Source organism: Quercus lobata, chromosome 5 (assembly GCF_001633185.2).
Source record: "Quercus lobata isolate SW786 chromosome 5, ValleyOak3.0 Primary Assembly, whole genome shotgun sequence".
NCBI lineage: Eukaryota > Viridiplantae > Streptophyta > Magnoliopsida > Fagales > Fagaceae > Quercus > Quercus lobata.
In genome coordinates this window covers 48,709,039-48,721,989 of record NC_044908.1, presented here as the reverse complement: position 1 = coordinate 48,721,989, position 12,951 = coordinate 48,709,039, and the positions used below count along the sequence as shown (strand labels likewise).

The window sequence follows — 12,951 nt, the reverse complement described above, 5'->3', positions numbered from 1 at the left end:
ATCTGCTTCTGCTTCTTTATTTGTTGAAAAATTGTGGAAGGAGACTGTTGTTTGTTTGAAAACTGTGGAAGAAATATGAGAGGTAGAGAGAGGCGGAGGCTGTTGGGAAAGCAAAAAGAATAGAAGACAAAAGTCCATAAGGTTTGAAGTCTGATCAGGTGGTGTGGCTTGAAGAAACGTGTAACTTTGATCATGATGTTTGGGAAAATGTGTGTGGTGGGGTTGGGTTTCCCATGAGATTCTCATGAGTCATAAGTTTTTTTTTTCTTCTCTTTTTATCCAGCACAGCACAGCCAACTTATTAAAGGTTTAAGTTTATTATTTTTTAGTTATATTTTTTAAAACTTTTTTTGATATTTATTTATTTTTTTTTAGATATAATGTTTTAAAATATTTTAAATAACAAGAAAAAAATCTAACAAATATCATATTTATCGTAAATTAAGATATATTTGAATCTCTATAAGTACTAATTTAGTCAATATTACAAAATTTTAAGCATTTATTTTAATCATTTTGTATTAAATGTTATTAATTTAATACAATTTAATTAAGAGAAAATTGTATTTACAAATGACCCAATTTTTTCCTATAAATTTTTATGTAATTTTTCAATTTTTACTAATTTAATATATTTATTTATATATTTTTTAAATAATTATTAAATTAATTATGATGTCATCACGGTTCGATCTTAATTCGATCTCAAAAACCTTGAACCTCTTCTTTTTACGGTTCAATAAATGATCCAGATCTGAAAACCTTGATTGTGTGTTGCATATTGCATCAAGTATGAGCTCAATCGTGTCACACATACTCCAAGTTCTTCCGAGAGTTTTTTCAATGTGTCCAAGTCAAAGCAGATGCGGAATGACTCTCTAACCCTCCAATCCCCCTCTCCTATTTTTTTCCCTTTGCTAGCTTCTTCACCCATGGGCTTGGCCTAGAAAGAAGTACCATAAGTATTCTGACTTTCGGCCCAGACATGGGCCCCAGGCTTACTAGGGTTAAATTTTTGGTGGGCCCAGTTCGGCCGATTTGGTAGGCTATGTAATGGGTATTTTAGTTGGGTTTCATGGATCCAAATTTTTTCCAATTCGACATGTTGATTTTGCCAAATGTAAGGGCCATATTTATAGGTTGTGAGATTAATTTCTGGCATTTGATGCTTAAAGGGTTGGGTTATTAATGCATTGCATTATGGGCTTTGGGATTTGTCTCATTATTATTATTATTAGGCAATTATTTTCATTTTCCCGAAAGATGTGCAAAAACTAGCATCTTAACAGGTTTCATCTATAAGTAGTAATGAATCTTCAACTCTAAACGAAATCGAAATACACCATACCCTTTTTTTTTTTTTTTTTTTTTGGAGCTAAAATACACCATAACATGGGATCAACATAAAGAGAGCAAAAAAGGGAAACAAATCTTATGCAGATTATCAACAACAAAAAAGAGGGGGGAAAGAAGGCGGATATACCAGACAGATACCATAGTAGTTGTTTGTTTTTTTTTTTTTTTTTGGCTGAATATAGTAGTTGTTGGCTAGTGGCTACTTGGTCCTAGACATTAATTTAAATCTAACCATTAAGAAGTCTTTAGTACACACCAAATAAGATAAGGTCAATGAGATACTCCACAGTTGCAAGCAATTTGAGTTAAAGAATTAACGCAAATGGTATTGTTTTGTTGCGCATCGAAAGCTGCAGCCAACGACGGAGGAAAATTTAACTAAAGAGGACAGAGTCCAACATGAATAGGACTAGGAAATTCTCAGTCATTTCAATAAATATATATATATATATATTATCAAAATCAGGTTTATTTCTTGGTTGGCAAAATCAACATTATTTTTGTCAAAGCAACCTTTAAACTACACAATGCCACTGAAGAGGTCCCATTTGATAGGTTTTAAAATATGTGACGACAAGTAGTGGTTAAACCGGTAATGAAATTTGGTTCACCTAATTAAATAAAAAAATGTGACAGAGTTGAACAATTAGCAAGTTTTTGCAAAAATATAGACCGCTTCTCCCATTCCTCTCTATAAATAGAAATTTCAATATTGCTATGTTTCTCATCCCTCCCTCAACCAAGAATAGTATACCATATAAGATAGAGATAACCTCCTCAAATATAATGAAAGGTGTTTCTTTCCTTGCGACAGTGGCCATTTTGGCCTTGGCATCCTCTTTTGTTTCTGCCTATGATCCTAGTCCTTTGCAAGACTTCTGTGTCGCAATTAACGACATCAAATCTGGTGGTATGTATAAAACACACTCTCAATATTATTAGCAGTAGTAGTATTATCAATCAAGTTCTTTTGAATTTATTATAAGTTCTTACATTAATAAAATTATGCCCCAACGGTTTTTTCCCCCCTACATGACATGTTACAGTACATTGTTACACAAACGTCTTATTTGCAACAATAACTAACTTTTCTTTCTTTGGGTAGTGTTCGTGAATGGAAAATTTTGTAAGGACCCTGCAATGGTCTCAGCAAATGATTTTTTCTTCTCCGGACTTAATATTCCCGGAAACACTAGAAACAAAGTCGGATCAAATGTCACTCTAGTGAATGTCGATAAATTAGCAGGTCTCAACACTCTAGGCATATCTTTGGCTCGCCTTGACTTTGCACCATATGGCCTGAATCCTCCTCACACTCACCCTCGTGGCACTGAGCTTTTTGTAGTCATTGAGGGTACTTTCTTAGTTGGATTTGTCACATCCAACCCAAACAAACTCTTCACCAAAGTTCTAAACAAGGGAGATGTCTTTGTATTCCCAATTGGTCTCATTCACTTCCAATTTAACATAGGGGAGACTGTTGGTCTTGCCTTTGCTGGTCTCAGCAGCCAAAATCCTGGGGTGATCACCATAGCAAACGCAGTCTTCGGATCTGTTCCTCCCATCAATCCGGATGTTCTCATCAAGGCCTTCCAACTAGACAAGAATGTAGTTGAATATCTTCAAAAAGCATTCGCGCCAAACTAGAATTATGAAAAATCTATGAAATAGTGAGGGTGAACCACTATAAAATTTGAATAACATTTGTTTGGTTTTCCTTATTGTAATGTCATTTGAATAATTATTATCAAATAAAATGGTTTCTTCTGGTGACTTTTATGTATCATTGTGTCATTTGCAATGCAATACAATTTGTGCAAGACTAAATCTAAATCTAGATTACACCTTGGATCCAAGACGTTTGAAACCACAAATGTCTGTACTATTATATATAAATGGAACAATATTGTATTAAGAATAGTCAAAAAAAAAAAAAAATTCATTTTAAAAAATGGCAAGCCATGTTGAGGGTTCGGTAGTACCTATTTTATGTCCAAAAACCATTCCTAAAGGTAACGTTGAAGGTTTTTTTTTTTTTTTTGGTTGTTTCAATGCGGAAGTGGAGTTTAAATCTTAGATATCTTTGTTGGAAATACTAAGATATGCTAGTTGAGAAACAAGGTTTTTGGACGTTGAAGAAATATTTTTGAGTACTCTTGAAATAGTATGAGTATGGACATTTGTGTTGTATTCATACGAAAGAACTATGGAAATGAATTATACATGGTAAAGAAACGTTATATTTAAGCAGTTAAATAAAATTATCCTTTTATGCCCGATTTTTGATGTAGAAAATAATAGGAAAAATATACAAAACTCTTTGTGGTTGTCAACCTGTGCATAAGTACGGTGATGTTAACCGATAAAGATTTCATATTGTGCATGTTGACTACCAAAATAATTGGTAATAAATTCAATTACCATTGAGTTTTCATATCAATTAATCATTTTTCATGTAAGAGGTATACTTGAGTCATGTTGAATATTAACTTACATGTTAAGGTATGAGTTGTAGACAATTCATTTTGTACCCGTTAAGAAATTTTGGTCCCTGACCCCAATAATGAGCTTGACATATGTCAACCAACGGTATTTAAAGAGTTCAAAATAGTTTGGACGTAATCACAACTCAAAAGTGCTTAAATTGCATTGGAAATGATTCTGAAAATGACATTTTCTCACTATTTTGACAATACCTTTTGATCCACAAATAATTTTTAAGTAAGAGGTTTATTTCATTGGAAAGTAGATATCCTGGGCTTCAATACAGACAAAATTTTGCCTAATTTGAATTCATATTCTGTGAGTTAAGGTAGGCCTTCAAAACTATCAAATCAGGGTTTCTAGGGAGCATGCATATGCATGAATCATGCATGCACCATATGTGCGCAGGCCGATTTTCTGGGTTCCAGAACTTCATTTTTAAGAGCCCAAAACATCATTCTTTGGTATGAGCTAGCCCCTAGACCCTTAGAAATATCCAAAGACCATTAAAAAGCCTCGAAAACCCTAATTTTAACTTATAAATACTCATCTTATGTCTCCAATCAAAAGCCTAGCTAGAGAGAGTGATTTTTTGGCCTCCATCTTCTTTAAAACCCTATTTTCTATTTTCAAAACCCTAAGGCAGGGCCTTAGCACATTTTTTACAAAATTAAAACCTCTCTTTAGTTTGTTCTAAGACAGAAAGTTTGCTTTCAAAATTGTTTTCAAAAACCCTTTTCAAAACCTTTTGTTCTTGAGTTGTGATTACTAACAATTGTTGTGTTCTTTGATTACAAAACTATAATTCTAAAGCAAGGAGAGTCTCTTTCTATGATTTCCCACTTTGCTCCATAGGATTCAAATGATTCTTTGTTTAATACTATATTAAGTGTTCTTACTTGTTTTAGTTGATTTTATGATCTTTTTTTGTTTATTAATCTGACCGTGGTTTGGTATATTTTGTTTTTGTTCTCTTTTGTTTCTTTAGTTCTCACATGATTCCTCTTAAGTTTGACAGGTTTATTGAGTTAATGTTAGTTTAGTATAATTGTTTGTTTTGTTTCATGTTTGTTTGTTTATATTGATATTTTTTATATTTTCTTTATGTTAGTTTAGTGTTTAGTGTTCTACTATGATTGTTTGATTTATATGTTAATATCTTTGAATGATTAAATCTGTAAAAATTTAATTTTTTTAATCTATGCTAAAAAATGCATATGCATCATAAAGTATGCATGTGCATGGTTCAACCATGCGTACGTATAGTTGAGTATGTGTGCGCACCTCGAATCCAGATTAGGGAAAAATTCTTATTTTTGTTTGTTTAGTTATTTTTCACATGATATTTGATTCTATTTGACCATGCTTAGGTTAATTAATTGTGTTTAATTATTTTTCATGTTTGTTTGGATTTTTTTGCAATGTTTGGTTTATTTTATAATCTTTCCATATGTGTGTGATTTTATTGTTATCATTTCCCTTTTCTAATATGTTTGATTGTGTTTTATTTGTTTCCTTTTATATTTATGTTGTGATGTTATTTCCTTAAGTGCATGATGTATGTTCAAGTTAAGGATTAGAACTCTCTTAATAAACTCTTTAATTAAATATGGCCTAGTAGTATAAAATGGAGGCCGGCCCACAAGCTGGGCAGTTTTGGGTGCTTAACAGCTTCTCAAGCCGTACCCAAACTTCAGACCCATAATTTGGTATGCAGACCCATGCATGTAAGTGATTGGCCCAAAAGGCCCAATATGGTTCATAGAACTGATCTAGATGACGACTCCACCTTTCTCCGCCACAGTCCACTCAGCTGGGGCATACTCTTCGTTGTGCCCACATTAGTAGAATTGAGATTTTGGTTCAAGAGCAAGATTAAGATAAAATATATAAGACGAAATTAATTCAAAAAAAAATTAATATATAAAAAGTTAATTTATTAAATTAAATACTTGATTAGCATAGAAAATATAATGTAGATATAAGTTCTAATTTAATTTATTCATTCTTGGTTCAATTTATTTATTTATTTCAAGCTTAATGTGTTAGTATGATCATTGTTATGCCTAAACTACTTCATAATTTAAATTGACTATAAATATATATATTTCAAACAAGTAATATATATATATATATATATATATATATATATATTGTAGGGCCAGAGAATTTGTGTTCCGGCCCACTTTCCATTAGGACCCAAGGCCCGCGCCGAAGAGAGTAGTTACTGTGGACAAGTAGTGAAAGACCAAATAGCCTAGAGATGCAGTCGAGGATGATCCTGTCATCGGCCTCCCAAGGCTTAAAAGGGAAGAACGACATGTCATCAAAGGCAGCCTCCAAAGTGCTCCTAGAAGAAAAGGCGAGTAGAATGGGACTCGCACGGGGGTACAGTGTGAGAGTGGTTCAAGGAGAAGACGTCACCTCTGCATTGAATGCGCCAACAAACGTCCTAGCCACATTGATGGGAAAAGACTCCTGAACAGTGTGGCTTCGGTTATTGTAACTAACAGAAAGTACGAGGAGGTGGCTGATGGGACAGGTACCCGAGTAGTTACCTGCCTGATCAACAGATGGAAGGTCAGGATCAACTGAGAAGGGATATATAATGTAAGGGTTTATGCGCCAAAAAGGGGGCTGGAACCATGATACCCAAAAAGAAAAAGGGGTAATAAGAACATGAAGCTCAATGGACAAGATTCATAGACAAACTTAGTTCACCTCTGTGTGTCCACCTTGATTAACCACTGTCCAGTGACCAAGGTCTAGCCTTTCAGCCCACTCTCTACAAATTTTATTGTTTGGGCCTTTAATGTGCGAACCTAATATCAATTTGGGATCGTTACAAATCAAGTCCTTACAATTGACGCCGTCTGTGGGAAAGGCTTGTGCGTTGGCATAGGCGGTGGATCAAGCTCCTGTCAAACAAGGGCCTAGGAAAGCCCGTCCGTCATCTCCAGCAACGTGTTGTTGTTGTCCTAATATAAAGTTCCATTAGGAGCTACGCTTCGAAACACTAGTGGCACGAATAGTTTTGGGGGCTTCCAACGTCAAGTCAACGCCCCACACCTTGGCCGAGGGGCTAGTCTTTGGACTCAAACCAACTACTTAAAGAGAATCTAAATTTTGGACAGAACCAAGGTATTGTATGGTCCTCGGACTCAAACCTATGGGGAAACCAATTACTTAAAGCAAATCTAAGTTTTGGATAGAACCAAGGTATTGCATGGTCTTCGGACTCAAGCCTATGGGGAAACCAACTACTTAAAGCAAATCTAAGTTTTGGACAGAACCAAGGTATTGCATGGTCCTCAGACTCAAGCCTATGAGGAAACCAACTACTTAAAGCAAATCTAAGTTTTGGACAGAACCAAGGTATTGCATAGTCCTCGGAATCAAACCTATGGGGAAACCAGCTACTTAAAGAAAATCTAAGTTTTGGACAGAACCAAGGTATTGCATGGTCTTCAGACTCAAGCCTATGGGGAAACAAACTACTTAAAGCAAATTTAAATTTTGGATAGAACCAAGGTATTGCATGGTCTTCAAACTCAAGCCTATGGGGAAACCAACTACTTAAAGCAAATCTAAGTTTTGAACAAAACCAAGGTATTGCATGGTCTTCAGACTCAAGCCTATGGGGAAACCAACTACTTAAAGCAAATCTAAGTTTTGGATAGAACCAAGGTATTGTATGGTCCTCAGACTCAAGCCTATGGGAAAACCAACTACTTAAAGCAAATCTAAGTTTTGGACAAAACTAAGGTATTGCATAGTCTTCGGAATCAAACCTATGGGGAAACCAACTACTTAAAGAAAATCTAACTTTTGGACAGAACCAAGGTATTGCATGGTCCTCGGACTCAAGTCTATGGGGAAACCAACTACTTAAAGAAAATCTGAGTTTTGGACAGAACCAAGGTATTGCATGGTTCTCGGATTTAAACCTATGTGGAAACCAACTACTTAAAGAAAATCTGAGTTTTGGATAGAACCAAGGTATTGCATGGTTCTCGGACTCAAGCCTATGGGGAAACCAACTACTTAAAGAAAATCTAAGTTTTGGACAGAACCAAGGTATTGCATGGTCCTCGGACTCAAACCTATGGGGAAACCAACTACTTAAAGCAAATCTAAGTTTTGGACAGAATCAAGGTATTGGATAGTCTTCGGACTCAAACCTTTGGGGAAACTAACTACTTAAAGAAAATCTAACTTTTGAACAGAACCAAGGTATTGCATGGTCTTCGGACGTTTTGGACAGAACCAAGGTATTGCATGGTCCTCAAACTCAAACCTATAGGGAAACCAACTACTTAAAGAAAATCTAAGTTTTGGATAGAACTAAGGTATTGCATGGTCCTCGAACTCAAGCCTATGGGGAAACCATCTACTTAAAGAAAATCTAAGTCAGAACCAAAGTATTGCATGGTCCTCGGACTCAAACCTATGGGGAAACCAATTATTTAGAAAAAAAACTAAGTTTTGGATTAAACCAAGGTATTGCATGGTCCTCGAACTCAAACTTATGGGGAAATCAACTACTTAAAGAAAATCTAAGTTTTAGACAGGACCAAGGTATTGCATGGTCCTCGGACTCAAACCTATGGGGAAACCAACTACTTAAAGAGAATCTAAGTTTTGGACAGAACCAAGGTATTGTATGGTCCTCGGACTCAAACCTATGGGGAAACCAACTACTTAAAGAGAATCTAAGTTTTGGACAGAACCAAGGTATTGCATGGTCCTCGGACTCAAACCTATGGGGAAACCAACTACTTAAAGAGAATCTTAGTTCGGACAAAATCAAGGTATTGCATGGTCCTCGGACTCAAGCCTTTGGGGAAACTAGATACTCCAAGAAAATCTAATTACCAGACACGTCCCAACAACACACACGGCACCTCGGATGATGCCTTTAGTCCCTCAGAAGTATGTTTAGGTACAAATTCAAACTCTGAGATATGATCCCAAGTATATCATGTGCACAACTATTCATACATGTTAAGATAACTAGATAAAAAACCATGAGATTCGAAACAATAGTAAATATCGGCAAGGATAACTAACATGTAATTTAAAGGAAAAAGGAAGAAAAGAATTTCATATATGTGATCAAGGAGTTCAACTACAAGCAAACTCTAAAGTCCTCAAAACAAAAGGGAAACTAGTTAACAATTAAACTAGAAACAAATACAAAAGTTGGCCGGGGCTTCTACTTCTTGGATTTCGTTTTGGCCACATCCTGGGAAAGCCGAGCAGGATTAGCCTCGGGGCCCTAAGAGACATCCCCTTCTTGGGAAGGCTGAGCAGGATCAGTCTCAGTGCTATTGGGGACATTAGTGAGGGGAATGGCCTGAAGGGGTTGAACAAAGATGACTGGCTCCTCAGTACCAGAGATTTGAGCACTGACCGTAGACTCGGCAGCCTCTTGAGGCATCTCGGGATTCAGACCTCCAGGTGCTTTTGTCGCATCATGAGACTCTCCTCCCTCAGTCGACTCGCCAGGAATGACGATGATCTAAGCAGCTTCTGACTGAGCAGCCTCAACCTCCTTTGGAACGCTCACAGTCTCGGAGCTGGTAGAGGCGGTCTCACGAATGGCTGAAGGATAAAATATGCTCTCCGCCTTCTATAAATCGGAGGAAGCCTCCACCCTAACTCGTTTAAGGGCTTCATTCCAAACCTAGGAGCAATATAGCTTATATACACCAGGGATTTGAGCTTTAAGGGAGGCCTGGGTTTTAGCTACCCCCGCTTCGTAACCCTCCTTCTCGGCCTTGTCCTTAACAGTTTCGACCTCAATTCTGGCAAACTCAGCCTCTGCCTTGGCCCTCATGCCTTTATACCTAGCAAATTCTGCCATGCCCTTAGCATTGTCTGCCTCGATCAACTTCTTCTTTAAATCACTGATCTGCTCCTTAGCAATCTGCAATTGCTCCTCGGCAGTAAGTAGGCGCCTCGTCTGTTCCTCAGCCTGTTTTTAGGCACCAATCAAACCGGACTCGGTGTTATCCCTGGCTCTGCTTGCCTTCTTTAAGTCCTCCCTGGCCTTCGCGAGGTCAGCCTCGGACTTTTTGAGGGTTCGCGCAGCATCTATACGCTTATTACGCTCAAGCTCTGCGATCTTACTCTGCCCCTTAACTTCTTCCTCCATCCTATAGGTAGCCTAGATAGCCTGCCAATTGAGACAAACCCATTATGAATAAAAATCTGGGAGCAAGAATAAACAGAGTCTTAGGTTTCAAGAGTCTTACCATACCCAGGTACCTTTTCGTTCTTAGGAAAACCTTCTGCATCCTTATATTTTTCAACTCCTCCATATCAGTAGGAAGCAGTAGGGCCCTCTCTAACTTGTCAGCCACATAAGCGCCTTCGCCGTCCCTAAGGTTCCTTAGGGATGCATCTTCCATCAATGGCTCTCCGTAGAGCATTGGGGTTGAAAGCCAAGCGCTCGGCGCGGATTGGGTATAGATCCTTTTCCCTTGGCTTTGATGCCTGATCTTTAACTGCTTTTGAGTTGGCGAGGCTTCGTCCTCCTCTCGAGGGGATTGTGATTTCCCCCCATCCATTGGCTCCTTACCCTTGGGACTCCTCTTTCTCTTTGGACCAGTGGGCTCGGGTCGAGGAGGTAGTGCTAATTGGGGAGGAGCAGGAAGTTTGGGGCGAGGAAATTGTAGCTGCGACTTGGAAGAAGAAGACCTGGTCTGGACAGGCTGGGGCTGGGGTGGGGGAGTTGGAACACTGGATTGCGGTTCTCCCTGTGCACCATTTCCCTGTTGACCCTCGATAAGGTTGAATAAGCTGGTCGGGGGCTTTCTCTTAAGACCCATCTTTGCCCGAGAAGATGTTCCCATTGACAACAGATCCACTTCGGACAAATTTGGGTCACCCAAATCATCGAAGGGGTCCTCGGATGGGTCAACTTGGTCAAATACCCCGAATCCCTCCTTGAACAGACCCAAATCACCTTCGTCCTCAGTTTCTTGGTGAGATGAGGAAGAGCCCACCGATGGGATGCCCTCTGGAACAGGAGGTCCTTCAGATATCAAAAACCCAATCTTGACTACAGTGATTTTCGGAAGCTAAAGATTGTTAGCGCTAATCACGTACTTTGGGTCGGCAAATGACTTTTAGATGGGGTCGTACCCTAAGATTTTGTGAGCGGTTCTGACTTGACCATCCTCGTCATTTATAAAAACCGCCGCTTGAAGAACAGTCTTCAAATCCACTCGGTTGACCAGATGAAAGTGTCGATGAAAGGCGTGTGCATCTACAAAAAAAGGCACGTCTAGGGTTAGTAACCGATCCACACCAAATTAAGTTGGCGTAAAGGAGTGGCACCCTCTTACTTTCTATACCCCACCTGGTTCTCCCTCCACCATTGGGTCAGGAAGGCCATCATGCCATTCCCCAGATACGATAAAAAAATTCTTGTTCAACCCTTTGTTGGAGTCGGGGAGGCACTGGATTAGCCAAACCCTATCGTCTCTCGTCTTCATGTAGTAGGATTTTCCCTTCAAATTTTGGAGATTGTACCACCAATTTACGTCATAATGGGTTAGTCTTAGCCCCATTATTTCGTTTAAGGCATCCACATAACCTAGAATCCTAAACATATTGGCAGCACATTGGGTGGGAGCTAATCGAAAATGCCTAAGGTAACTCCTCATTACCGGCCCCATGGGGATTCTCATACCCCCCCCTATGAAGGCGAGAATGGGAATTACCACCTCGCCCGTCCTTCTCTGAAGATGCCACTCCCCCACCTTGCAGTGCCTCAAACTTACATTAGGGGGAATCCTATAGTTGGCAATGAACTTTTCCATCACCTCTTCGGTCTCAACCAATTTTTTCAATTTAACCATCTCTAGGAACTACTAAACAAACTCAGTGGATGACGGGAGAATGAGAGGAACAAGAGAAAAATAAACCCAGAAAAGAAAAAAGCATGAGTTAGTGAAGGCAGAGAACTTACAGAAAAGAGGAAAGGTTCCTCGGACAGGCTTTTTATGCTGGAAATAGACTTGAATTTGGATGAAAGTTTGGCTGAACTCAGGATATGTGCGCTAGAACTCTTAAGTACAAAAGTGAAGAGACAAATCAGTTCCAAAAATTGTTTATACCTCCCATCAAAAGTAACTGCACGAATTTTCCCGCCCATAAAGGTAAGGAAATCTCCACTATTAGATCACTATCGTGCCATTGAACGTGGGAAGCACAGAGCCGCTCGCATTTAATGAAGACACGTTTCACCTTCCAAGGCTCCAAGAACATGTCTCGGGCAGATGAAGAGTCTCTGGAACTGATAGGTGACAAGGATTGATAAGTTTTGACAGAAGCCTGATGTCATCAAAACCCTCCTCTCCGTCCGAGGATCTGGACAGCAGGATTTTGAGGGGCTATTGTGAGGCCAGAGAATTTATTTCCCGGCCCACTTTCCATTAGGACCCAAGGCCCATGCCAAGGAGAGTAGTTGTTGAGAACAAGTGGTGAAAGACCAAATAGCCTAGAGATATAGCTGAGGATGACCCTGTCCTCGGCCTCCCAAGACTTAAAAGGGAAGAACGACATGTCATCAAAGGTAGCCTCCAAAGCGCTCCTAGAAGAAAAGGCGAGTAGAATGGGATTCACACGGGGGTACGGTGTGGGAGTGGTTCAAGGAGAAGACGTCACATCCGCATTGAATGCGCCAACAAACATCCTAACCACATTGATGGGAAAAGACTCCTGAACAGCGTGGCTTCAGTTATTGCAACTAACAGAAAGTAGGGGGAGGTGACTGATGGGACAGGTACTCGAGTAGTTACCTACCTAATCAACAGATGGAAGGTTAGGATCAACTGAGAAGAGATATATAATGTAAGGGCTTATGCGCCAAAAAGGGGGCTGGAACCATGGTACCTAAAAAGAAAAAGGGGTAATAAGAACATGAAGCTCAATGGACAAGATCTATGGACAAACTTAGTTCACCTCTATGCATCCACCTTGATTAACCACTGTCCGGTGACCAAGACCTAGCCTTTCAGCCCACTCTCTACAAATTTTATTGTTTGGGCCTTTAACGTGTGAACCCAATATCAATTTGGGATCGTTACAAATCGAGTCCTT

At 38.9% G+C, this 12,951-nt stretch overlaps 1 protein-coding gene across 1 annotated transcript; it reads left to right on the top strand.

Moving 5' to 3' along the window:
- The first annotated feature begins 2,117 nt into the window (after positions 1-2,117).
- Positions 2,118-3,077, top strand: LOC115992368 (germin-like protein subfamily 1 member 7). Its single transcript, XM_031116548.1, has 2 exons — positions 2,118-2,266; positions 2,462-3,077. The coding sequence occupies exons 1-2, from the start codon at positions 2,143-2,145 to the stop codon at positions 3,001-3,003; spliced, it is 666 nt and encodes a 221-aa protein (XP_030972408.1). The 5' UTR covers positions 2,118-2,142; the 3' UTR covers positions 3,004-3,077.
- Positions 3,078-12,951: the final 9,874 nt, after the last annotated feature.